The following is a 26,054-nucleotide window of genomic DNA, read 5'->3' on the forward strand; positions in this document are numbered from 1 at the left end:
ACTCCGAAACAGTCATTACTCTTGTCGCTAGATGGCGTAAGTGTTGTTGAATCTGGTTTTCCCCGAAGTGTGTATGCGGACATAAACACTACTATTTCCCTGAATTTCTGAGTTTTGATGTGATTCCCAGCTGCTTCATCCATTAAATACAACATCTGGTAAGACATTTGGCTCTATGACAATTACAAAATATGTCATATTGCAGCATAACAGTACAAACATAGCCACTAATTTCCATTATGATTGTTACTAAAAATAGATATATTCCTGATATATGAAGCTATAGTACCAATCTTCTTCAAAACAAATGCCACCATGTAATTGTTAATCAACAGGTGCTGTTTTTCTAATTGAGTTATTATCAATTTGAAAAATAGACATATAAATCAAAGACAAAGTGTATTATATTTGTTTTACACTTGCCATTTTGTTCCACTTAAGTCTTAACATCAAAATCATTGACATTGTCTCATTCTCCTCTGCAGACCTATAACAGCTCTCTGATTTACTACATATCGATGCTCTAGCTTATATGCTCTTTATACTGGATGTAAACAAATTAACGGCATGAGCACTGGACTGATTTGCATACAGGGGTGGGGTTTAGCAGGAGAATTTCATTGTCTCTGCAAGACGTACATGTATATACATTAGAGAAACAATGTGATTTTACATAGTGAGATCATTAATCCCTCAAAGGAAATTTCAATATGTAAGTATAAACAACATACATGTAGAACTACATGTACATAAAAAATTCCAGGATACAATATCCAAAAATGATACAGCCCAGCAAGGGAACTAAAAATTATCAGTAGTTCAATTTGATGAAACTTAAGTTATTTTTCTTTTCATTTAAGTTTGTTAATATAATAAACAACTTAACCATACAATTTGTCTTGAATGTTTAAAGCTTGAAATTTTTTGCATTCATGTATACTCAGTTACTACAACTACTGATATTTAGTGTTTAATGTTCTTACATTTGTATATATATAACAAGAATAGGTATGGTGTATATGTCAAAGAGACAGAATCATGAAAATGTCAGCCTAAGGCCATCCATTGGTCTTCAGGGTTTTTTCCAGGATTTTGAAAGCTTTAGTCACTTTCGCATGAGAAAATGAGGACCATTTTAATGGTATATTTTTTATGATATGGTATGATAGTATTTGCATCTGACATAAGATATTTCAGAATCATCTGTTATTTACAGCACTGTTTTAAGACATGAAATAAAACTTAAATGTACATGTACATTACATATGAATAAAGCACATATTTTTTTTCCTTTACCATGCAAGCAGGTTTTCCAGAGAATCCAAATGGCATGCCTGAGATTTGTTTAAAGAAGAAATTCCCCAGCTTTTAAGAGTAATCAAAAATAGAAATCCCTTTACAATCTCATACATTAATCAGGAACATACATCCCTGGCATAATTTTAAATGCATTTCATATTTTAAAAAATGCTATTCTCTGCATTGCCACCCTTAGTAGAAACACAAAAATACATTTAGCACAGTGTAGATATATAATTGCCTTAACATGCAACAGTACTACATTGGGCAGATGTAAATATTTTCAAATAAGTATTCCCCTATTGTTGCCTTATGAGATCCTTTTTTAGCACAATTTTCAAGTGTGCTTTTGGGATCCAGACCGAGTTGATGACAAATTTTGTCATTAGATTTCAGTTGTATTTAGTATTGGTCCCTGAGGAATTAATAGATAGCATATATTTTCAAGGATGTAAATATTGCTGACTTGCAACTACAAAATGTATTGACACTGGGGTAGTGACCAAATTACCCACATTTGGTTTACACTCAAGTTTGATGTACATGTACAGAAATAAATGATAAATAACTTTTATGTCACTTTGATACAAAGTTGATGAGAAGTAAAGAAATTTTCCCTGTAGTAATGAATTTCAGTGACTGACCAGGAAATCCTCATACCACAAGGCAGACTAGCTGGCCCCAAAACTTCATTATATACAGGTACAGGTACTGCAAAAGAGGTGTCCCTACATTTGTATATACTCAAGGAACATGAAAAATAAACTAAAGGATGAAATGGAACAAGTCATAGAGGCAAGATATTCCTGACTTGGAACATGAAAAAAATGTGGCAGGGTTAAAGTACTTTGGCGTGATCACAACCCACCCCCTTTTAACTGTGTGGAAAAAAATGTTGCACAATTAAACTCACCTTCAGACCAGTTAAAAAAGGTCTTGGTCCCTTGCTTCAAAATAAATAAAGAAACTGAAAATAAATTACACTACTGTACAAGCTATGGACTACTAAAACTTATCTGACATGCCAGCTCAAGACCAGTTTAAACCTACAAAAAAGTTATGTCCTCATTGTATGTCTAATCAATACCAATTCTTCCCATGCAAGGTAAAGAATCACAGTACATCTTAAGTTCAATAAGGACACAACCCCAAAACTGCTTTTAGATACTGTGTTTTAATTTCTATGTAGGATCCTATAAGCAAATCAATGTTAGTACGAGAAATGCTATCCTTAAGGATTTGTCAACTTCATCATAAGTATATCCTTTAGAATGAACATATTCAATGGTTTAGTTAACTTACTGAGTGAGTATCATGCTTTCTGTGCTTTGTGTAGAATATTAAGGTATCAAAGGATGAGAGATAGCCACACGATTTAACCCTTTTCAAGTACAAAATGTATATCTGTATAAGAGAGTGAGTTCCTTGTATTGGTTGAAAAATTTTGTGAATGTTTTGTGATACCAAAAACCTTGATATAATAATTTCTCGGTTATATAAAGATTCCTTGCCTTAAAATCCAAAACATTGTTACGAATACAAGCAAAATCAAACCAATTGTAAACATTATATGATGTAATTAGATTTGTTGTTTATTGTTTATCTTCATTGGAGTGCAAATTGCAAATGAAGCATTCTTCTTCTATTAAAAAAGAATAACGAGGAAAGTATGATTTTCTGTCTGTTTGAATAGAAGAATTGTCAATCTCATTCTCTAATTTGCATATAATTAAGTGTCAAATTAGTTAGCAAATAAACAACTAAGTAAACAATTGACGATATCATGATAATTATCCCAATTTTCAAAATGTTATAACTGTTATTTTATGTCCAAGGTAGCTTCTGTAAAATGATTCATTTAGATTAAATAAATAATCCATATTTTGTATGTGAATTTATAACTCTTTTATTTGAATATTATTTTTGTAGTGATATACATTGTAATGTATTTATTTGTAAAATTGTTATACTGATATTAATTCCATGGATGCATTTTCTTAAGGTCCGCTAAATTGATTTTGGTCCAAAGTGGCCTGTAGCAAGTCTTTTTTGTCAGTGCTACCACAGCCAATGTGACCTATGGATATCTTAGATTTAGACTCCTTCAAAGCAGTGTTTAGAATTTATTAACAGTAATTTTGGGTCAAGTTGGTGGAGGCACTCAGATATTGCAAAAATGTTCCAAAATGTGCCCAATTTCGACATATTTAATTGAAATTTGCTTATTTCCTTATTTTTGATATCATTTTATCAGTTATTGGAAGATAACATGTTTATGACTGGGGTTCAGTATAATAACTATATAACCTGGTTTGGTCCAGTTTACTCATATTATGAACTGCTTCACTGTTTATAAGTGTAAACTGTCGTACATGTATACCAGATTATTTCATATAACCTGTTAAAAAATTAAAAACATCCTTAACTTGTATCAAAAATATATATTGTGTCCATAGTTTGATTTGCTGCAGACATATAATGCTGTGCTTAGCAAAGCTTTTTATTCAGTATGTTATTCACCAATAGGGATGGAGCATTATACATTGTATATTTAAACTCTCTGAAACATGAAGGGCTTGAATTCACTGTGGGGGAAATGCTGTATGCAGTTAAGAAGTATTTGTTTGAATATTTAGCGCAAATGCACAGTGTATGTTGAAAGAAGTCTTGCAAGGTCCTGTTGATGGAGACATCAGGGGTATACATGGTAACAACACAATAGTGCATTATCATGGAAGTCAAATGATATTGGGGTATAAATAGTTCCATCACTCTTAGTCAAAGCTTAAAACAGTATTAACTCTTCAATACAATTCATAGTTTAAAATATATAGTGACTAAGTCCATTATCATTGTGTGAAAAGCATTACGTTACATTTTTTATACAAATGTAGCTCTCAGACATTATGGACCTTAAACAAAGAAAGTTCAACTGGGCAAGTAGCATCTGTGTTCCTATTTGGCAGAATGGCTGTCTACCAAAGGAACATCTCACATGCACCAAAAGACTGGAAGTGCAATGGACCCTTTCTGATTTAGTATGCTACATGTACTTTACTCAGAACTATTTCAAATACATGTGTAAACCTTATACATGTATTATTAGTGTTTATCATGTTTGACTATTTTTGTCAGAATAATATACCTAAACAGATATACATGTATGTACATGTAACTAAAACTGTAGGTTTTTTTTCTCTGGTTAAATTATTGTATTATTATGTTTTAGTCATTAATCATATTTTTGCTTTAAGTTTAAAGAATATGACTATTAACTGTTTGTATAAAAAGTTTTATTTTGAATGAAAAAAAAACATTGTTCTTTTCAATATGGACTACCATATATGTAGTTGGAATTATAAAAATTTTGGACAAGCATATCAAAAGAAGAAATTGATTTGTTAGCTAGATCAAAGTTTAAATGTTTCAAAGGCTATACTAATAGCATAGAAGAATGATTTGCCAGATAAGTTATATTATAGCTTTACATGTATTTAACCTGTTGTTTAACAATACAAGACATATTTGTAGAATAGACTTCATGTGTTCATTTACTTGAAGGAAGACATCTGCATGGGGAGATAATCCAGCACACTGGTTTTACATGTTTTAAAGCTGTAGGGAAGTGGGTTTTTCTCATGTGAGCTTAATAGTTTTTTTTTTAAAACCACAAAAAAATTGTACTGTGGTATGGCGCTGAGGTAGTCCCTGTCTGTGTTGTTTCCCTGTAGACACTTGGTTTTCTTGCGACAACTTTGATATTAGTTGGTTAATCTTTTTAAAACAGGGTTCCAAACCACAAGAGAAAGGTTGGTATTGATTTTTTGGGGTTATGGTCCCAATTGTTTTAGAATAAGGGGCAAAAACAAGCATTTTATAGAATTTAATTTTATAACACCAGAAAAAGCATAGGAATGTCTATGATGATGTTCCACAATAGTCAGACTATTTCTGATTTTGCTGGTTTATACTTGCACATTTTAGAAATAAGGGGCGAGAAGCATGCATTTTCCTAATATTTAGAATATAACTTTACTATCAGTGAATTGATCACTTTGAAATTGTATAACAAGGTGCCATACCACCAAAGGAAGGCTTCAATTGATATTTAGGGTTATGACTTGGGGTGTGAAAACCAGCATTTTTCTTATGTTCCGACAATAACTCATAGATATCATATAAATTTTACTACCAAGTGCCAAACTGGCAAAGGAAGACTTGGATAGATTTTTGGGGCAGAAAGCCATCTTCATTATGACTATTTACCTTGGTCAGTACCATCTGATCATTAATTGACATGAAAACTACATCATGTTGTATTTCTATTTTTAGTTATAAGTGACATTAATTTTTCTTTTTAAATGACATTTATAATGTGTCAGATTTACAGCTACTCATCAGCAGGGTAGGAAGAATAACATAGGTTTTCAGTCCTCTAGCATAGTGTTCTTTAACTTGGACTAGTTGAAATTGATGTGGGCTAATGGAAATTAAGTGAAATTTTGTTGGAATATTGCATAGGGAAAAACTGAGTCTTTATGTGCTAAGAGCAGAAAAATAAATGTTATTGGCAAGCATTGTTATTGTATAGACATAAATTACTGAGTTTTGAAAATATGTCTTAATAGTTTTTTAGTACACACCATGCTTCAAAATACACTGTCATAAAATAAAACATTTGAAGTCTTTTAGACATCTTTCTACTTTTTGTAATCAGGTTTGATGTGACAGTTTGCATGTAATTTGTAATACATTTCAATGAATGTGCATGTCTTTGGATCTAAATTTAGATCAGTTTTTATAAAAGTATCAAAATTAATGTGACATTATTGGTGTCCATTTTGTTTTATTACACATTATAGACTTAACATGGATTTTCATTACAAAATTGGACTTTCTCCACCAAGTATTTCTCAGTTATGTAAGTTACCTCTATGTAACATACAGATAGTATTTGGATATTTGTAATGTAAGCCAAGAAAATGGATTCAGTTTTGTCTGAGTAATAAATGTAGATGTTAATGTACAGTACAATGTAGTTGTTTACATAGATAAAAATGGTTTGATGGAAATTACATGTACAACTGAGGATCAGAGAAGTTGTTTAAGTCCTATTGATATTAAAATAGCAATTTGATACAGTATAATATGATTTTTTTTAAAATGTTGGTTGATTTTCTGTGAAAATATATGAATTATTTGGTTAAATCTAAAAAAAGCTTAAGCAAAGATTAGGTAACTAATAATTGTTAAAAGGATAAATATAAAATTGGAACCAGATGTAAATGAAATAAAATCTGCTAGCTTCAGTAAATACCAGATCTCTTCATATTGTATTATTCAGCCATACCAGACTGAACTGGTTGTTTTGATGAAAACCTTCAATTCTTTACAAAATATTTTATTCATTTTTTATTGTTACTCCAACTGAAGACAGTTTTACATGTATCAGTCACAATAGTTTCAATTATTAGCTGGTGTTTATTGGTTTTTCCATCTATTAAGAGAACCAAACATACTATTTTTGATATCTCCCATAATCTTCTCAGGAAGCTAAACTCCTAAATGTCACCACATCCACTCATAAAATAATTACAGGCTTGGTTTCCTTGGTTAACTGATGACACAGTTGGCATTAGACTGTATTAGGTACTGTAGTAGAGGAATGTGAAAGTACATGTATAATACTGAGGGTGGTAGCTGAAACGTACATGTACATATACAACAAGTAAATGTTGAAATAAAACTTATTTGCTATGATTTTTTCTTTAATTTGGAAAAACAATAATCAGACTTGTATCTGAGAAATCCTCTACTGGTAGGTATATTTGATACATCAGTTGTCTATGATAAACTTCTGTGGGTTAACACAAATTTTCAAGCACACCTAAATCACTACATCATTTCTTTTGATTTTTTCCTCATAAATTTTCAACACTTATTTTTGATAAGCTTATTTAAGTTCATTTTTCCCCTAAAGTAACTACCTTTTACCATGTTATCATCAGTCTTGATGTTATTGTGAACCACAAAAATAAAATAAAAAATGAATACACACATATATTATCCTTTTAATCATAGTTTAGGCATCTACAATGGTAATATTGTACATTACATCAGAGCTTCACTGCTTCCTTGAAATATTACCACATGTTACAGATTGACTATTTATCAATATTAAACCTATGAAATTTATAAGTTATTATTAAGTATTGATTAAATAACCAAATTAATAATTAATATTTTTCTTAAAAAGACATTGCATACAGCTATACTGCTTAAGCATTCAATCCTATATAGTTGATTATTTTACCCTCCCTCCCTCTAAGCTGGAATTTACCCTCCCCCCTCTAAGCAGGAGGTACACAGTGATCATACTCTCCTTTCCTATTGTTAATCTTCAGCTCCTCTTAAACTGCAGATTAGAATTTGATCATTCACAATTTTTTTTATATGATGCCATTGTGCAGGTCATATTTAGTGTTTCCATCTGAATAACTTTTGGTTTTCTAATACAAAACCTGGACTTTTGTCATTGGTCAATAGAAGTCTGGACCATCTTCAATCTACAACTCCTCTTGAACAGTGACTGGAATTTGATAAAATTTCAGAAATACTTTATCAATGGATGCAACTATGTATCTCCTATTTTGTTTTCCATCTTAATAGCCTTATGGGTTTCCTGTATGGTATTTAGGAAGGTTAGCTGAGCGTATTACCCATTTATAATCATTCTGGTAAGCAAAGGTACTGCACATTCCAGATTTCTGTGGTGGATAGAGAGAAATTGAGAGCAGTTAATGAAAAGTATGCCATACTCAAACTTTAACTGTAATTTTCCTTTGCTGCGTTGTCTAGAATAAACATTTGAACAAACTTAATAGGGTATGAGAAATGTGAAGAGTGTTGGCGTGATACGTTGACTTATTCTTGGATTTTGTGTTTGATATTATTAACAATTCTATATTTCATAATTGGTAGTTGAAATCTTAATATTGGATTTTTTCCAAAGATCTACAATTACATTCACTTTGTTTCAGAAACCTATGCAATGTCAACTATTTAATCATGATCCAAAGTCAGAAATGTTTTATTGTCCTATGGCTACCATTAGGGCTTTCAAAATTGTCCACCATGGAATTTCTAGCATTTCTGGTGACCATGTAAGAAATCCTTGAATTGGCTAACAAGGCCATATAATAACGCCCATTTTTTACTTCCTTTTTGCCAGCTTATCGGAACCTTGTTCTTATATCTTGTTTGTATGAACATTTCTTTTTCAATTGCCAAACTCATGATGGTTTAAGCATGGACTTTTTAAATCTATTGTCTGATAAATGCTCAGATTTTAATCAGCATGACTCTTCCAAGAAACTTATCCAAATTTTAAATTCAGATATGGATGTATTGCCGTTATTATTGATTTTATAAAGCAATCTTTGGAGTTGTGAAAATAAGGTCTATATTGGTCAAAAGCATTCATGTTTGTAATCTCCTTTATATGCTATAATTTGTTCTGTGTGTTTGCTTAACCTGTAAAAGGTTTATTTTGCAAAAAATAAATAAATGATTTGACCATTTTTTAAGTATGCTGCTATATTTTGTATTTTCTATCAAGTGAAAAACTTCATTATATCAGAATTTTTTCAAAACTTATCATCGTCTGTTTATTTCCTCTTTATAATTGAATTCAACTTGTTACATGTACAATTAATGTTAAGAATGTATTTACCATCTGTCATAATTTCGTGTTTCTTGACTACATATAAAATTAAAGTGGATTGATGGGCATCAAATATTGTTGTTCTTAAGAGCAAGGAAACACTGTATAACAGATAACAGAAGAAGGCTGGTTAAACACCTGAGGCAAGACTAAATTTCTACTTCATTTCTTGTACATATGTACATGTAAGTACAAAATTCTGGTACATTGTACATTGCAGTATTAATAGAAGGGAGGTAACTCACATGTCTGTAGTGACAAAGGTTTGATTCAAACAATCCTAGTTTCTACAGATCAAAGACAAAAATATATTAGATATTTTGTGAGGAGTTAGCTTTTTATTCTACTAAGATCAAAGACAAAACTGAAGATATTTTTATTTGATTTTGCATTAAATTGTGTGGGTTTACATTACTTGTTTATATAAACCAAGAATCAGATGTCCTGCCTTAAAGTTAGATAAAAGTTGTAGCCAAGTAATAGCTGACACTAAAGCCTACAGGCATAATGACTTAAGAAGAATAGTAGAGAAAAGGCACATAACATTTATGTATCAATTCCTTGAATAAAATTATGAAATGTGAATATGACAATGTTATTTTTTAATTGATTCTAAATGGAATTGTGTAAGAAATTTATTTCCTTCTATTGATTTACCTGTAAATATGTAGAAGTGAGTATGAAAGTTTCCATAGTCCTTTATCATGATGATGTGTTCGTGTAGAATATGTTTTTATCGTAAGAAAGGTGGTGCTCCTCCTGGTGTAACGACTGTAGTCCCTGCTGTAAAAATTAAGAGTAGGTACAAGTATTTATTTTGAAGAAGAAAAGACCAAGCTTATTGATCCCTGGCATTTGTCTCTTACCTTTTTGAAACTGATACCAAAGCCTTTTTCCTTTTTGTTTTTGGTAGTTGTATTTTGCATTAATATTGATTCATTTAACATTTTACACTCCTTTTACATCACAACAGCAAGTTAAAATTGTCACAAATAAACTTTGATTATTTTTTATTTTATCAAAAGGCCATTCTGGAATAGATATACAGACAGGTTTGGTAGGGCATGGTACCCTTCCCTTTTCTGTCAATTTTCCCTGAATAGATGTGTATGCTTGCATGATAAGGCCTAAAAAATGTTATGTTGCCTGTCATCCTACCCACGTAATCCCAAAATTTTTTTTTGTGATTTAAAAAAAATTAATTAAAAAGCCTGTGGACTGTCTTATAGGAAAAAAAGAAGAAAATAAAGCCAAAGATATTTTTCTGTCCTAGATGGAAAAACAAAGAGTTAAAAGTAGTGGTTGTTTATATGAAGAATTGATTGTAAATGCACATTTATGTTCTTTGCCATGGACTAAGTCTATTACTTGTTTAGTCTTTGAAGATTTGGTTTTTATTTTATTCTCAGTTTGGTGTAACACATATTTCATTTCCATATTTAAAAGAAATTAAAATTTAAAAAAAATCCATACCTACAGACCCTGCAAAATTTTAGAGGGGCGATTAGAAATACAACATTATTTTTTTGGGGCTTATGCCTTTAAATTTGCCTCTTTAATGCTCAAGTGCCCTTATTGACTTAGATTACCATGCCCTTTTCAAAAGGGATAAGGAAGACAATATTAAGTGGTTTTCTAAATATTTGAGTTACTTTGAAATATTTGACTAAATACATAGTTTGTGTATACTGGTACTGTAAAATGTGATGTCTTTTGTACATGTACCAGCATGACTAGTGCATTATGATTCTAAAATATTTTTATTATTTTCAACTCATAATTTCATTGTTTTATCTGTTTTGACAAACTTCTTGATGTGATGATAATAAATATTAATTTAGGATATGATAATTAAATTTGATTAAAAAAGTGTCCTTAATAGTTGATGATATTCATTTTTTATATACATGTACTTCAAAGTGAACTGCTTTCAGAGATTATACATGTATAAGTTGATGCAGTAACTAGTTTATTTGGTACATGTATATACTGTATTAGTTTATGTGGTACATGTATATACTGTATTAGATTTGGTAGCATAACATTGTTTTAATCCTTGTCTCCATCTTACAAGAGACTCTTGACCTATTTTCATGAAATTGTGTAGGTGTTAAAATAAAAAAATAACATTAAGTTTTTCCTAACTATGTTTAAACTATCTTTATTTGAGTCACATTGTAAGTTGAACAAAAGATACAATATGCTGCAAAGAGGAAGTAATGCATTTTATAAACTGATATCTTCCACCCATGTAACTGTTAAAGGTGACTTGGAAGTTTATTTATAGATATCTTAAGCATTTAACACAGTCTTTACTTCCTTATTTCCTAGTCATAGGTATAATGTTGTCAGGTTGAAGCAAGTGATAAAGAAGCTTTATAATTTATATGGAGGAAGTTTAAGGGATTTTAGTGACTTATTATTAGGAATGGAGTTTGAACCTTCTGGAGGCACTCAATTTTGTAGGTATCAGTATTTGGGTTCAAAAATTTTATATTACTCAATCTCATGTCTTGTTTGAAGTTCAATATAAAGGTCAATGTGTGTTCTTGTGTATTGAAAAGTGCTTGTTCAAAATAACATTAATGTACAATGAAGAAATGTAATTGTGAGTTTCTGGTGTACTTAACTTTACTTCACCTTGCTGAACTGAACATGTTAGTAGAGTCACATTTCAATTACTTCAATAAATTTATATTTTCATTTATTTTCCATGACGAATTGTTCTCCCTAAACAGGGTGGTCCTTGTGACCTGATGTACATGTATGCTTTATACTCTATGTATACCTTTTAAACACTTTAGGACTTGATTATGAAAGTAGGAATGTACTTGTATGAGTGGTGTACTCTCTTCATAAAACATTCTGTGGCACAAAACTTTGATAATGAAATTTACCACTCAAGTCCATGAATGGTATTACATATACAACAAATAAGTGTAGACTGACAGCAAAGTGGTGAATGTTTCAAGGCTCCCGTCATTGGTAAATACAATGTCTGAATAAATACAAGCACAGAACGATATTAAAATTCACTGTAGCTCTATAATAATGCTCATTTCTTCTAGGCCTTATTTTCAAATTCTGTTCCTAATCTCAACTCTCAGAAAACGTCATAGTCTGTCAAAATGCAAGAAACTATGTAAAGTCATTTGGAATCAAAATTCACATCAGAATTGCCAATTTTAGTGTGGTTTCATTGTTATATTTATCCAGTCTTGCTCAGAAATGAGAAGTAACAGCTAAGTAGAAGCTGGTCTTGTGTTTTGGAAGGTCATTTTATCAATTTCCGGAAAAGAGTATTTTTATAACAATGTTTTGTATTAAGTGTCATTGAAGGTTGTAGAATTGAGACTGGCTACCTTTTCCTGTAATATATACTATACAGTTTTATAGGAAAATTTGTTATTTTCAGGTGTAAAATATACAAAAAATGGAAAATGGTGTCTTAGCACTCCTCTTTTTATGAGGGACCTGGGCTGGCATACCTCCTTTTCAAAGTATCTGGATTTGGCCCTGCCTTATAGCAGGGCACATTTGAAACTTAACTGTTGTCTAAGTCTTAATACTGCTAAGTGTGAAAATAAAACTTTGGGAAATTTTAGACAAAGCTACAGTAAACTGTGCTATAGAATTACATTAGAGCTCCCTTTTCTGTCTGAGGCAAAAAAATAGACCACAAATTTTTTTTGTGGTTGTATAAAGGTATGATGCTGTCATCATCTTCTGTGACACTTGGTTTTTGTGCGATAACTCGAACATGATTTGGTTGATCATTATAAAATTTTGCAACAAGGTTCCAAACTACAAAAGGAAGGTTGGTATTTATTTTGGTGTTATGGCCACAACCATTTTAGAATTTAGGGGCTAAATAGGGACAACAATAAGCATTTCTTAGCTTTTAACTATGTAACTCCAGTAAAAGAAAAAGAATGTCTGTGATAGTGTTCTTCAATATTCTTCAACACAATAGTCAAACTGGTATTGATTTTTGGGGTTAAGATTTGAACATTTTAGTAATTAGGGGCCAAATGGGGGCTAGAAACATGTAACTTCTTGATGTCCAGGCAATAAGATGACTATTAATGAATTGATATCTCGGAAATTGTATCGGAAGGTGCTATACCACCAAAAGAAGTCCTGGATTGATTCTAGGGTTAAGATTTGATCCTTTTCAGAAGTCAGGGCCAAAAAAAGTGGCCAGAAACAAGCATTTTCCTTTCTTGAGTAAAAGTGAACAGATCTCATATAAATTTTGCTACAAGGTGCCATACCACAAAAGAAAGACTTGGAATAATAAGTGGGGTTGTGAGTAGAGTCAAGTAAGAATTAGGGACCACAAAAGGGCCAGAAACTACAAGATGTCATACCCCCTAAAGGAAAGTTGGGATTGATTTGAGATTTTAACTGGAATCAGTTAAAAATTAAGGCCAAAAAGTGACCATTTTGATTCTGGTTAAATCTTATTCTGTGTCAAGTATCAAATCACAATCAAAATTCAAAGCTGTATCAAGTTTGAGTGGTGTGTCCATATTTGCCCCAACTGTTCAGGTGGTCATATCATGCTGAACCCTGAAAAGCATTTTATTTAACAATGCTGCACTTCATGATGTTGTTGAACACTAGTACAGCTAGGCTATATTAAAAAGAAAATTGTGTTTAACTTAAACAAATCAGTTAAACTTGTCTGAACTGAACTCTTTTCAGTTTTATTTTGTTTTGACATGTGTTTTGTTTAAAATGATTGATTTGGACATCAAAATTGTCTGGTTAATACCAATTTAAAGTAGTACATGGTTTAATTCAGAAGGGTTTTAAGGTAATTCATGGTTCAGTTCAGACTGGTTTTAAGGTAATTCATGGTTTAGCTCAGACAGGTTTTAAGGTACTAGGTTTCCCAGTTGCTAATTTTCCAGATTCTGTCAAGTGAACGTTTTGCGATTATCAATTTTTGCGATTTAAAAAAAAAGATAAGCATTATATATTGTTAAAAATCAATTTTGCATGTACTGTTTTTCACAGTTTTCTGTCCACAGCGTAAATTAGTACGTTTATAGTAATTTTTGGTTTGGCTTAGACAGGTTTTAAAGTAATTCATGGTTTAGCTCAGACAGGTTTTAAGGTAATTCATGGTTTAGTTCTGACCGGTGATTCATGGGTCAATTCACATATGTTTTCAGATACTTAATGTCTGTTCAGACAGATTTTAATGTAATTCATCATGAACTTTGACTTTTTCAATTAATTCAGTGTAAGTTCAGACAGGTCTTATGTTGATTCATTGCCAGTTCATACAATCTTAAAGGTATGTAATGTTGAGTACATAATTTTTACTATATACCTATGTTTGTTCCATTACAGATGAGTACAAGATGAGTGATGCTGATACTGGATCTGAAGACAGTAAGGACAGTCAGAATGGTGTCGTCCCACAATTCCTTGTTGTCAATGGCCTCGCGACTATCCCATTGGTTAATGGTGGCCAGAATAACATGGTTAATCTTGCACATGCTGAAGATCTAGATGAGGGTAAACATATATACTATTTACTTTCTGTTTAGTAAGTCAGTCATAGAAAATAATCTTAATCTGAGTGTTGTTTAATGAGAATAAAATTGATTTAAATTGAAATTGATGTTGATGTAAGTGTAGAAGTAGCAAAATAATTGTTAACATGTTTCATGTTTTTTGTTTATGTAGATACTCCAAGCAAATCCAAACTGGTAATCTGTTAACTTTCCTGTCACTGTTGGGCATTCTAGAGTATGCCAATTTTTCATTCATTGACCATTGAAACATGAAGCAAATTGCACTTGCTAGATTTTATGTGTGTATATTTAAAGTATACCAGTACATACATTATTTTTAGCAGTTATTTTGTCTTAAGTATGGTTGAGTTTGTAACCAGACAATGTCCTTATGAAATATGTTTTATTCTTTGCTGTGAGTTAAGTTGGTTTTAGAAAGGTCTGCAATGCAGCACCTGTACAAAGATTCCAATTGTAACAAATGTATGATTGCATTATATTTTTTTACCAATTTTTAGCCTCTAAGCCATGCATAGAGATTGTAGAACAGCCTCAGTCTAGAGGGTTCAGATTTAGGTATGAGTGTGAGGGTCCCTCTCATGGAGGTTTACAAGGAGAGAAAAGTGAGAAGTATAGGAAAACTTACCCTGCTATTAGAGTGAGTATATACTGGTGTAGTTTCTTCTGTAATAAGGTTTCAGTTGTGATTCTTTGTATCCTAATAAAAAAGAAACACAAGATTTAGACTGGTCTTAAATGTATTGTGTACAAGAAGGCAAGACATTTACCCTGCTGTTAAGTCAATGTTTGTAACAGAAAAATATAACATTTGTTTTCTTTTTTAAATTCTTCGATCTGTAAACGGTCTTGGAATATTACTCCTAATTAGTTTAAATGTGTTGCCACTAAGTATAGTAAAATTAGAAAAAAGGTTTCAGCAAATTAAGCTGGTTAATTATTAAACATTGACCTACTTTTGTGGTAAACATTGATGTCATTGTTGTTTAGTTTGGAAAGTCAGATGGTTTGACTAGCCTATTATATTGATATTATTGAAATTCAGGACCTTTCAAATAAAAAGTTTGCACTCCTCATATCTTCCTCATATTTTGGAGATTATATTGAAAACGCATACAATTGTTAAAAACAATCTGTAGATTTAAAAAAAAAAACCTTGTCAAATAGTTTTGGAGCTTTCATTGAAAATGGGGAATAACAAGCTTTGATTTCATTTCTTTAAAATTATAAACAAGAATGCCACTAATCAGTCAAATTTCATTTAAAATCTGATTGTTAGGATTTTTTGCAAGATTGTAGATGTTGGTATATTGTTTCCTGTCCTAACAGATGAAAATTCTTTTTGTAATTTTTAATTGATCTTTACACCTCCTGACTGATGTGAGAAAAATAGTTCTCGGCTTTAGAAAGATTTGAGTACTCAAGTGCTAAGTCGCCAAAAATAGAAAGGGGCCATTGGTTGTTGTGTGATTGTATTGCATTGTCTGTTAAATCTCATTGGCTGAAAGTGACATTGCGATGTTTCTAACATTTTTCTCCATTAACAACTGTTTACATCTTCGACACAGGATAGCTAGAATTTCTACCATGACACAGATATCTAATGACGCCTAACTTTTGTTTTGAAACATTAAAAGAAACATAATCTACAATAGTTCTTCGATTATGAAATTTCTTCATATCTCAAGTAATTTCATTATCAAGTTGCTATTGTTGTAGATTCTATATTTCTCATCATTTATAGGTGTAGTTTTATTTTTTAATGTTACGGGACTTTACAAGTCAAAAAAGGGGGATGGTTGTGTTTCAACACAGCTGTTTACTTTCAAGTTATCTTTCTTGAAATAAATCAGCAACTTTAGTTCTCTCCTTATAACATTAGCCAGACATAATATTGAACTTTACTTTGTGTGCGTTTATTATTGATTGAATTATGGATAACTTAATGGTTAATGTATTTATTTATTTATTATTCAGTGTAAGACCTAAACTGTGCACTATTCAGTTTTTAATTTGTAAATCTGTATGTATTTTTATAGTTTAAGGTATTGACCTTGATTTACTAAAATTACTTAATCTGCAACCTATTGTACATATATATATATTCTTACATCATTACTTTGTGGACTTTTAAATTATATGAATAGAGATCTGGTTGATAACAAGATTAATCTATACAAGTCAAAGTTTAATCTGTTTAAAAAACAAATAGTCAATGTAAGGTGCTAAATATATATCTAGTAATGGGTACACTATGGCTTTTGAATTTGACATTTAAGTACCATTCTTTGTAAGAATCAGGCAATGTGTGGCACATCATTTTCCCAATTTTGTCATTTTTGCCTAAAATATATTCAGTACATCTAGAAAACAACCGAAAAACTATTTAAGTTTATCCTGAAGTATCTGTGACGTAGATATTTTTTTTACTGCTTATATAGGGATAGAGTGTGGGAAAATTTTCCTACAATTTTTTTCGTAGTACATTTTAATTAAATTTGACCTATCAATATTTTAAAAAGGCAATTTTTATTAACACTTTGATTATTTCAGGTGGCTATAAGGTATAATTAATTGGTTAATGCATAAAAGTCTTTGCTTTTTTTTTCCTTCATGTGCCACACCTTTTATACATTCTGCCCAATTCTTAGATGGAGAAGTATATAATACTATTGAAATTTTACATTTTTGGGTCACTGTAATGAGGCTATATTTATAGATAGAATATTTAATTAAAGATGATATTTGAATTTTTTTTTTTCTGCAATGTTAGATAGCATTGATGGGTTTGTTTTGAATTTCGATACATGTACTGGTACTTTAATTACTTGCTAACAACAGTACTGAACATAAGTACACTGTTCCATTACTTTCATATATATTTTTTATTCAAAGTACATTATGCATCATTTAAAAAAGACACTAAAAATGGAATATAATGTAAATGAAGGATTTAGGGAAAAAAATCTAACTGACCTTACAAATTATATACCTTAACACAGATGGTAGATTAGTTTGTTTCCTCTGAACAGGAATTTCATGGATGATGTTTAGGCATTGTTTAATTAAGCTAAGAATTAGTAAATGTTTCACGACACTGTCAGTACATAATCTACAGTACAGAATAAGTACAATAAATATGGAAAAAAAATTCAATTAAGGCCAACTTTTTTTATTTCACTCTTTAATATTGCAGATAAAGAACTATGGTGGTCCAAGTCGAGTTGTAGTTACCTTGGTAACAGATGAAGCTGTCCCAAGACCACATGCTCACAAACTTGTAGGGAAGAACTGCATGGAAGGATCATGTGTTGTAGAGGTCAAACAGGGTCAAAACAACGTAACGTAAGTGTTTATACCCGGTATTTGTAGGAAACCTAAGAACACTGTATCATCTCAGATCAGATTTAGGAATCTGAGATTAATAGAATATTTCTCATATATATTTCTTGACGAATCATTAAAATGACCTCCTTTTCTTTGCAGGAAAATTTTTATTTTATAGCACTTTTTAATTGCTTTAAATTTGACAATGAACCAACTAGAAGTAGTCCTATCAAGGGCTTCATGGTTATTCAGTTAATTTCAGTGCATTTCTGAATACACTAAAAAGTGAATAGTACCGTGAGACTGTGTAGGTGGACAAAATAGTGATTACGATGTCAGAGCTATTATTTTCATACTTGTTATTGACCATATACAAAAAATAAACAGATTGCATTTTTTCTCAGGTTTCCAAATTTATGTGTACAGCATGTGACCAGGAAGAAGTCAGCTGAGGTCATTGAACACAGAATTAAAGAATCCATGAAGCTTGATAAACTTGTAAAACTAGGGGATCTCAATGGAACTGCACAGCTAACAGGTACATGATCATTCCCAGAAAAACTTATAACTAGGGGATGGAACTGCACAGCAATTAGGTACATGATCATTCCCAGGAAAATTTGGGGATGGAACTGAACAGCTAACAAGTACATGATCATTCCCAGAAAAACTTATAACTAGGGGATGGAACTGCACAGCAAACAGGTACATGATCATTCCCAGAAAAACTTATAACTTGGTGATGAAACTGCACAATAAAGAGGTACATGATCATTTCATTATAAACATTCTAAGATTTAATCTAAACCCAGAACTTTTCAAGTTCAATTTCCAAGCTTGATTGATTATATTTTGATTCTAATATAAAATTCTTCAAAATTTTTGAAATCACAGCAGTGGTAAAACTATGGTAACATATGACTAACATCATAGACTTACTGTAAAAGTATTTATTTTTTTTTGGTGTACTAATTTTTCCTATTTTTGTGGTGGACAGAAAAGCACAAAAAATAGTACCCTGGAAATTGATTTTGAAGTGAATATGAACACTGTGTAACACTCATCATTTTATGAAACTGTGAAAATCGATACCTTTGAATTTGTTCACTTGACAGAATCCATGAAAATAAGTAACCATGAAGATTAATATGTTAACAGTATGACAGTCCTATTTCTTATTTTTACTGATGTCACAGTAGAAGTAAGATCCACAATGGTTGCCATTTTGTACAATGCATAGGATGCAACATGGGGAAACTAGTCCTTTTTGAATTAGAATAATTCACTTTGACTTAATTTTTCGTTGTTTTACTTTGGGCTGACCATTTTTGTGACTATTACTTGAGATAAAATAAGACAACCAAAATAGCCAGCCTGTGGTAAACAAGGTTAAAATGGAATCTCAGTGAATTAGATCATAATTATACCCCATGCAACAAAGTTGCGAAGGGTATAATGTTTTTGACCTGTCCATCTGTCAGTCTGTCAGTCCATCTTCAGTTTTCCAGACTTTTTTCTAAACGCTTGCTGATATTGACTTGATTTTTGGTATATAAATTCACCATGATAAGATCGTCTGAATATAGCTGAAATATTGCTGCTCGGACGTTAAACCCCAACAAACAAACAAAAAACACCATGATAAGTTACAGGTCAAGGTTAACTTTCGTTCCGCTCTGATGATTTTTACCAAAATTACACGCCTAGAACTTAGCAAAATTCACAGAAAAAAACATTTTCCGAACTTTTTTTTGTAAATGCTTTCAGATATTTGCATGATTTTTTGTAATAATTCACCATGATAAGTTACAGGTCAAGTTTATGTTTCATTCTGCTCTGATGATTTTTACCGAAATTACATGCCAAAATTCACAGAAATAACAGTTTTCCAGACTTTTTTTTCAAACGTTTGCAGATATTGACATTGTTTTTGGTATATAATTCACCATGATAAGCTACAGGACAAGTTTGTAATTGGTTCTGCTTAGATGATTTTTACCAAAATTACGGCCTTGAACTTAGCTAAATTCACAGAAATAACAGTTTTTCTGACTTTTTTGGAGGTTATGACATGATTTTTGATTTATAAGTTCACCATGATAAGTTACAGGTCAAGTGTACGTTTTGTTCCACTACAATGATATTTACTTTGGATTAACTGAAACTCAAAGAAATTACAGTCTGGATTTGAAACTACCATTCTGAGTAACAGAATTTAGTTAGAAGATAAAGGTCTAAACCTAAAAAACACTCTTATTCCTTTTTTTAACAGGGTCCTTCTACATGTATTTCTCTTACAAACAAATTTACTTGAGTATCCAACAAGGAGACGCTTGGGGTATTTGAGTGCGCTCACTAAGGTTCTTTAATTATTCCAGATAACCAATTCAATTAATTATAGAGATTTTCTCAATATTTTATTGTTTCAAATTTTCAAATTTTTTGTTCAGTTGATTGATATTTCAAATCATCTGCGACATCGAATTATGTTAATATAACAATAGAAATGGGGTATGTTGTCTTTGGATTCCAAGACTGTGGACCTTTAATAACTGTACTACAATTCCTGCTATTGTAGAAGAAGAGATACAGCAGGCCAAAGCCCAGGCAGAGAAACAGGCCAAGGATATGCAGTTAAATGTTGTGCGACTGTGCTTCCAGGCTTACCTGAGAGATACCAATGGAATGTTTAATAGACTATTACCCTCAGTCTTGTCCTCGCCTATCTATGATAGTAGTAAGTTATAGAACCGTAGCCCTCAGTCTTGTCCTCGCCTATCTATGATAGTAGTAAGTTATAGAACCATAGCCCTCAGTCTTGTCTCCACCTATCAATGATAGTAGTAAGTTATAGAACCATAGCCCTCAGTCTTGTCCTCACCTATCTATGATAGTAGTAAGTTATAGAACCATAGCCCTCAGTCTTGTCCTCGCCTATCTATGATAGTAGTAAGTTATAGAACCATAGCCCTCAGTCTTGTCTCCACCTATCAATGATAGTAGTAAGTTATAGAACCATAGCCCTCAGTCTTGTCCTCACCTATCTATGATATCTATGATAGTAGTAAGTTATAGAACCATAGCCCTCAGTCTTGTCCTCACCTATCTATGATAGTAGTAAGTTATAGAACCATAGCCCTCAGTCTTGTCCTCACCTATCTATGATAGTAGTAAGTTATAGAACCATAGCCCTCAGTCTTGTCCTCACCTATCTATGATAGTAGTAAGTCATAGAACCATAGCCCTCAGTCTTGTCCTCACCTATCAATGATAGTAGTAAGTCATAGAACCATAGCCCTCAGTCTTGTCCTCACCTATCTATGATATCTATGATAGTAGTAAGTCATAGAACCATAGCCCTCAGTCTTGTCCTCACCTATCTATGATAGTAGTAAGTTATAGAACCATAGCCCTCAGTCTTGTCCTCACCTATCTATGATATCTATGATAGTAGTAAGTCATAGAACCATAGCCCTCAGTCTTGTCCTCACCTATCAATGATAGTAGTAAGTTATAGAACCATAGCCCTCAGTCTTGTCCTCAGCTATCTATGATATCTATGATAGTAGTAAGTTATAGAACCATAGCCCTCAGTCTTGTCCTCACCTATCAATGATAGTAGTAAGTTATAGAACCATAGCCCTCAGTCTTGTCCTCACCTGTCTATGATAGTAGTAAGTTATAGAACCATAGCCCTCAGTCTTGTCCTCACCTATCTATGATAGTAGTAAGTCATAGAACCATAGCCCTCAGTCTTGTCCTCACCTATCTATGATAGTAGTAAGTTATAGAACCATAGCCCTCAGTCTTGTCCTCGCCTATCTATGATAGTAGTAAGTTATAGAACCATAGCCCTCAGTCTTGTCCTCACCTATCTATGATAGTAGTAAGTTATTGAACCGTAGCCCTCAGTCTTGTCCTCACCTATCTATGATAGTAGTAAGTTATTGAACCGTAGCCCTCAGTCTTGTCCTCGCCTATCTATGATAGTAGTAAGTCATAGAACCATAGCCCTCAGTCTTGTCCTCACCTATCAATGATAGTAGTAAGTTATAGAACCATAGCCCTCAGTCTTGTCCTCGCCTATCTATGATATCTGTGATAGTAGTAAGTCATAGAACCATAGCCCTCAGTCTTGTCCTCACCTATCTATGATAGTAGTAAGTTATAGAACCATAGCCCTCAGTCTTGTCCTCGCCTATCTATGATATCTATGATAGTAGTAAGTTATAGAACCATAGCCCTCAGTCTTGTCCTCACCTATCTATGATATCTATGATAGTAGTAAGTTATAGAACCATAGCCCTCAGTCTTGTCCTCGCCTATCTATGATAGTAGTAAGTTATAGAACCATAGCCCTCAGTCTTGTCCTCACCTATCTATGATAGTAGTAAGTCATAGAACCATAGCCCTCAGTCTTGTCCTCACCTATCAATGATAGTAGTAAGTTATAGAACCGTAGCCCTCAGTCTTGTCCTCACCTATCTATGATAGTAGTAAGTCATAGAACCATAGCCCTCAGTCTTGTCCTCACCTATCAATGATAGTAGTAAGTTATAGAACCATAGCCCTCAGTCTTGTCCTCACCTATCTATGATAGTAGTAAGTTATTGAACCATAGCCCTCAGTCTTGTCCTCACCTATCTATGATAGTAGTAAGTTATAGAACCATAGCCCTCAGTCTTGTCCTCACCTATCTATGATATCTATGATAGTAGTAAGTCATAGAACCATAGCCCTCAGTCTTGTCCTCACCTATCAATGATAGTAGTAAGTTATAGAACCATAGCCCTCAGTCTTGTCCTCACCTATCTATGATAGTAGTAAGTCATAGAACCATAGCCCTCAGTCTTGTCCTCACCTATCTATGATAGTAGTAAGTCATAGAACCATAGCCCTCAGTCTTTTCCTCACCTATCTATGATATCTATGATAGTAGTAAGTTATAGAACCATAGCCCTCAGTCTTGTCCTCACCTATCTATGATAGTAGTAAGTTATAGAACCATAGCCCTCAGTCTTGTCCTCACCTATCTATGATAGTAGTAAGTTATAGAACCATAGCCCTCAGTCTTGTCCTCACCTATCTATGATAGTAGTAAGTTATAGAACCATAGCCCTCAGTCTTGTCCTCACCTATCTATGATAGTAGTAAGTTATAGAACCATAGCCCTCAGTCTTGTCCTCACCTATCTATGATATCTATGATAGTAGTAAGTTATAGAACCATAGCCCTCAGTCTTGTCCTCACCTATCAATGATAGTAGTAAGTTATAGAACCGTAGCCCTCAGTCTTGTCCTCACCTATCTATGATAGTAGTAAGTTATAGAACCATAGCCCTCAGTCTTGTCCTCACCTATCTATGATAGTAGTAAGTTATAGAACCATAGCCCTCAGTCTTGTCCTCACCTATCTATGATATCTATGATAGTAGTAAGTCATAGAACCATAGCCCTCAGTCTTGTCCTCACCTATCAATGATAGTAGTAAGTCATAGAACCATAGCCCTCAGTCTTTTCCTCACCTATCTATGATATCTATGATAGTAGTAAGTTATAGAACCATAGCCCTCAGTCTTGTCCTCACCTATCTATGATATCTGTGATAGTAGTAAGTCATAGAACCATAGCCCTCAGTCTTTTCCTCACCTATCTATGATATCTATGATAGTAGTAAGTTATAGAACCATAGCCCTCAGTCTTGTCCTCACCTATCTATGATAGTAGTAAGTTATAGAACCATAGCCCTCAGTCTTGTCCTCAGCTATCTATGATAGTAGTAAGTTATAGAACCATAGCCCTCAGTCTTGTCCTCACCTATCTATGATAGTAGTAAGTTATAGAACCATAGCCCTCAGTCTTGTCCTCACCTATCTATGATAGTAGTAAGTCATAGAACCATAGCCCTCAGTCTTGTCCTCACCTATCTATGATAGTAGTAAGTCATAGAACCATAGCCCTCAGTCTTGTCCTCACCTATCTATGATAGTAGTAAGTTATAGAACCATAGCCCTCAGTCTTGTCCTCACCTATCTATGATATCTATGATAGTAGTAAGTCATAGAACCATAGCCCTCAGTCTTGTCCTCACCTATCAATGATAGTAGTAAGTTATAGAACCGTAGCCCTCAGTCTTGTCCTCACCTATCTATGATAGTAGTAAGTCATAGAACCATAGCCCTCAGTCTTGTCCTCACCTATCTATGATAGTAGTAAGTCATAGAACCATAGCCCTCAGTCTTGTCCTCACCTATCTATGATAGTAGTAAGTTATAGAACCATAGCCCTCAGTCTTGTCCTCACCTATCTATGATATCTATGATAGTAGTAAGTCATAGAACCATAGCCCTCAGTCTTGTCCTCACCTATCAATGATAGTAGTAAGTTATAGAACCGTAGCCCTCAGTCTTGTCCTCACCTATCTATGATAGTAGTAAGTCATAGAACCATAGCCCTCAGTCTTGTCCTCACCTATCTATGATAGTAGTAAGTTATAGAACCATAGCCCTCAGTCTTGTCCTCACCTATCTATGATAGTAGTAAGTTATAGAACCATAGCCCTCAGTCTTGTCCTCACCTATCTATGATAGTAGTAAGTTATAGAACCATAGCCCTCAGTCTTGTCCTCACCTATCTATGATAGTAGTAAGTTATAGAACCATAGCCCTCAGTCTTGTCCTCACCTATCTATGATATCTATGATAGTAGTAAGTCATAGAACCATAGCCCTCAGTCTTGTCCTCACCTATCAATGATAGTAGTAAGTTATAGAACCATAGCCCTCAGTCTTGTCCTCACCTATCTATGATAGTAGTAAGTCATAGAACCATAGCCCTCAGTCTTGTCCTCACCTATCTATGATAGTAGTAAGTCATAGAACCATAGCCCTCAGTCTTTTCCTCACCTATCTATGATATCTATGATAGTAGTAAGTTATAGAACCATAGCCCTCAGTCTTGTCCTCACCTATCTATGATATCTGTGATAGTAGTAAGTTATAGAACCATAGCCCTCAGTCTTGTCCTCACCTATCTATGATAGTAGTAAGTTATAGAACCATAGCCCTCAGTCTTGTCCTCACCTATCTATGATAGTAGTAAGTCATAGAACCATAGCCCTCAGTCTTGTCCTCACCTATCTATGATAGTAGTAAGTCATAGAACCATAGCCCTCAGTCTTGTCCTCACCTATCAATGATAGTAGTAAGTTATAGAACCATAGCCCTCAGTCTTGTCCTCACCTATCTATGATAGTAGTAAGTCATAGAACCATAGCCCTCAGTCTTGTCCTCACCTATCTATGATAGTAGTAAGTCATAGAACCATAGCCCTCAGTCTTTTCCTCACCTATCTATGATAGTAGTAAGTCATAGAACCATAGCCCTCAGTCTTTTCCTCACCTATCTATGATAGTAGTAAGTCATAGAACCATAGCCCTCAGTCTTGTCCTCACCTATCTATGATAGTAGTAAGTTATAGAACCATAGCCCTCAGTCTTTTCCTCACCTATCTATGATAGTAGTAAGTTATAGAACCATAGCCCTCAGTCTTGTCCTCACCTGTCTATGATAGTAGTAAGTTATTGAACCGTAGCCCTCAGTCTTGTCTCCACCTATCAATGATAGTAGTAAGTTATAGAACCATAGCCCTCAGTCTTTTCCTCGCCTATCTATGATATCTGTGATAGTAGTAAGTCATAGAACCATAGCCCTCAGTCTTGTCCTCACCTATCAATGATAGTAGTAAGTTATAGAACCATAGCCCTCAGTCTTGTCCTCACCTGTCTATGATAGTAGTAAGTTATTGAACCGTAGCCCTCAGTCTTGTCTCCACCTATCAATGATAGTAGTAAGTTATAGAACCATAGCCCTCAGTCTTTTCCTCGCCTATCTATGATATCTGTGATAGTAGTAAGTCATAGAACCATAGCCCTCAGTCTTGTCCTCACCTATCAATGATAGTAGTAAGTCATAGAACCATAGCCCTCAGTCTTGTCCTCACCTATCAATGATAGTAGTAAGTCATAGAACCATAGCCCTCAGTCTTGTCCTCACCTATCTATGATAGTAGTAAGTCATAGAACCATAGCCCTCAGTCTTTTCCTCACCTATCTATGATAGTAGTAAGTCATAGAACCATAGCCCTCAGTCTTGTCCTCACC

The 26,054-nt window shown here is 33.1% G+C and overlaps 1 protein-coding gene across 2 annotated transcripts in view; it reads left to right on the forward strand.

Moving 5' to 3' along the window:
* The first annotated feature begins 20 nt into the window (after positions 1 to 20).
* LOC148618795 (nuclear factor NF-kappa-B p105 subunit-like) overlaps positions 21 to 26,054 on the forward strand; it is a 56,148-nt gene continuing 30,114 nt past the window's right edge. The window contains exons 1-6 of one of the 2 annotated variants that reach the window (XM_088578002.1): positions 21 to 158; positions 14,384 to 14,551; positions 15,069 to 15,208; positions 17,765 to 17,913; positions 18,300 to 18,433; positions 20,474 to 20,632. In XM_088578002.1, coding sequence (XP_088434128.1) covers positions 14,395 to 14,551; positions 15,069 to 15,208; positions 17,765 to 17,913; positions 18,300 to 18,433; positions 20,474 to 20,632 — 739 coding nt within the window. In that variant the 5' untranslated portion in view covers positions 21 to 158; positions 14,384 to 14,394. Of the gene's footprint in view, positions 159 to 11,339; positions 11,485 to 14,383; positions 14,552 to 15,068; positions 15,209 to 17,764; positions 17,914 to 18,299; positions 18,434 to 20,473; positions 20,633 to 26,054 lie in introns of those variants that run through there. The other variant, XM_088578001.1, reaches the window with a different exon arrangement.

Source organism: Perna viridis, chromosome 4 (assembly GCF_037379345.1).
Source record: "Perna viridis isolate PV_CMFRI_1.1 ecotype Kerala chromosome 4, ASM3737934v1, whole genome shotgun sequence".
Classification (NCBI taxonomy): Eukaryota; Metazoa; Mollusca; class Bivalvia; order Mytilida; family Mytilidae; genus Perna; species Perna viridis.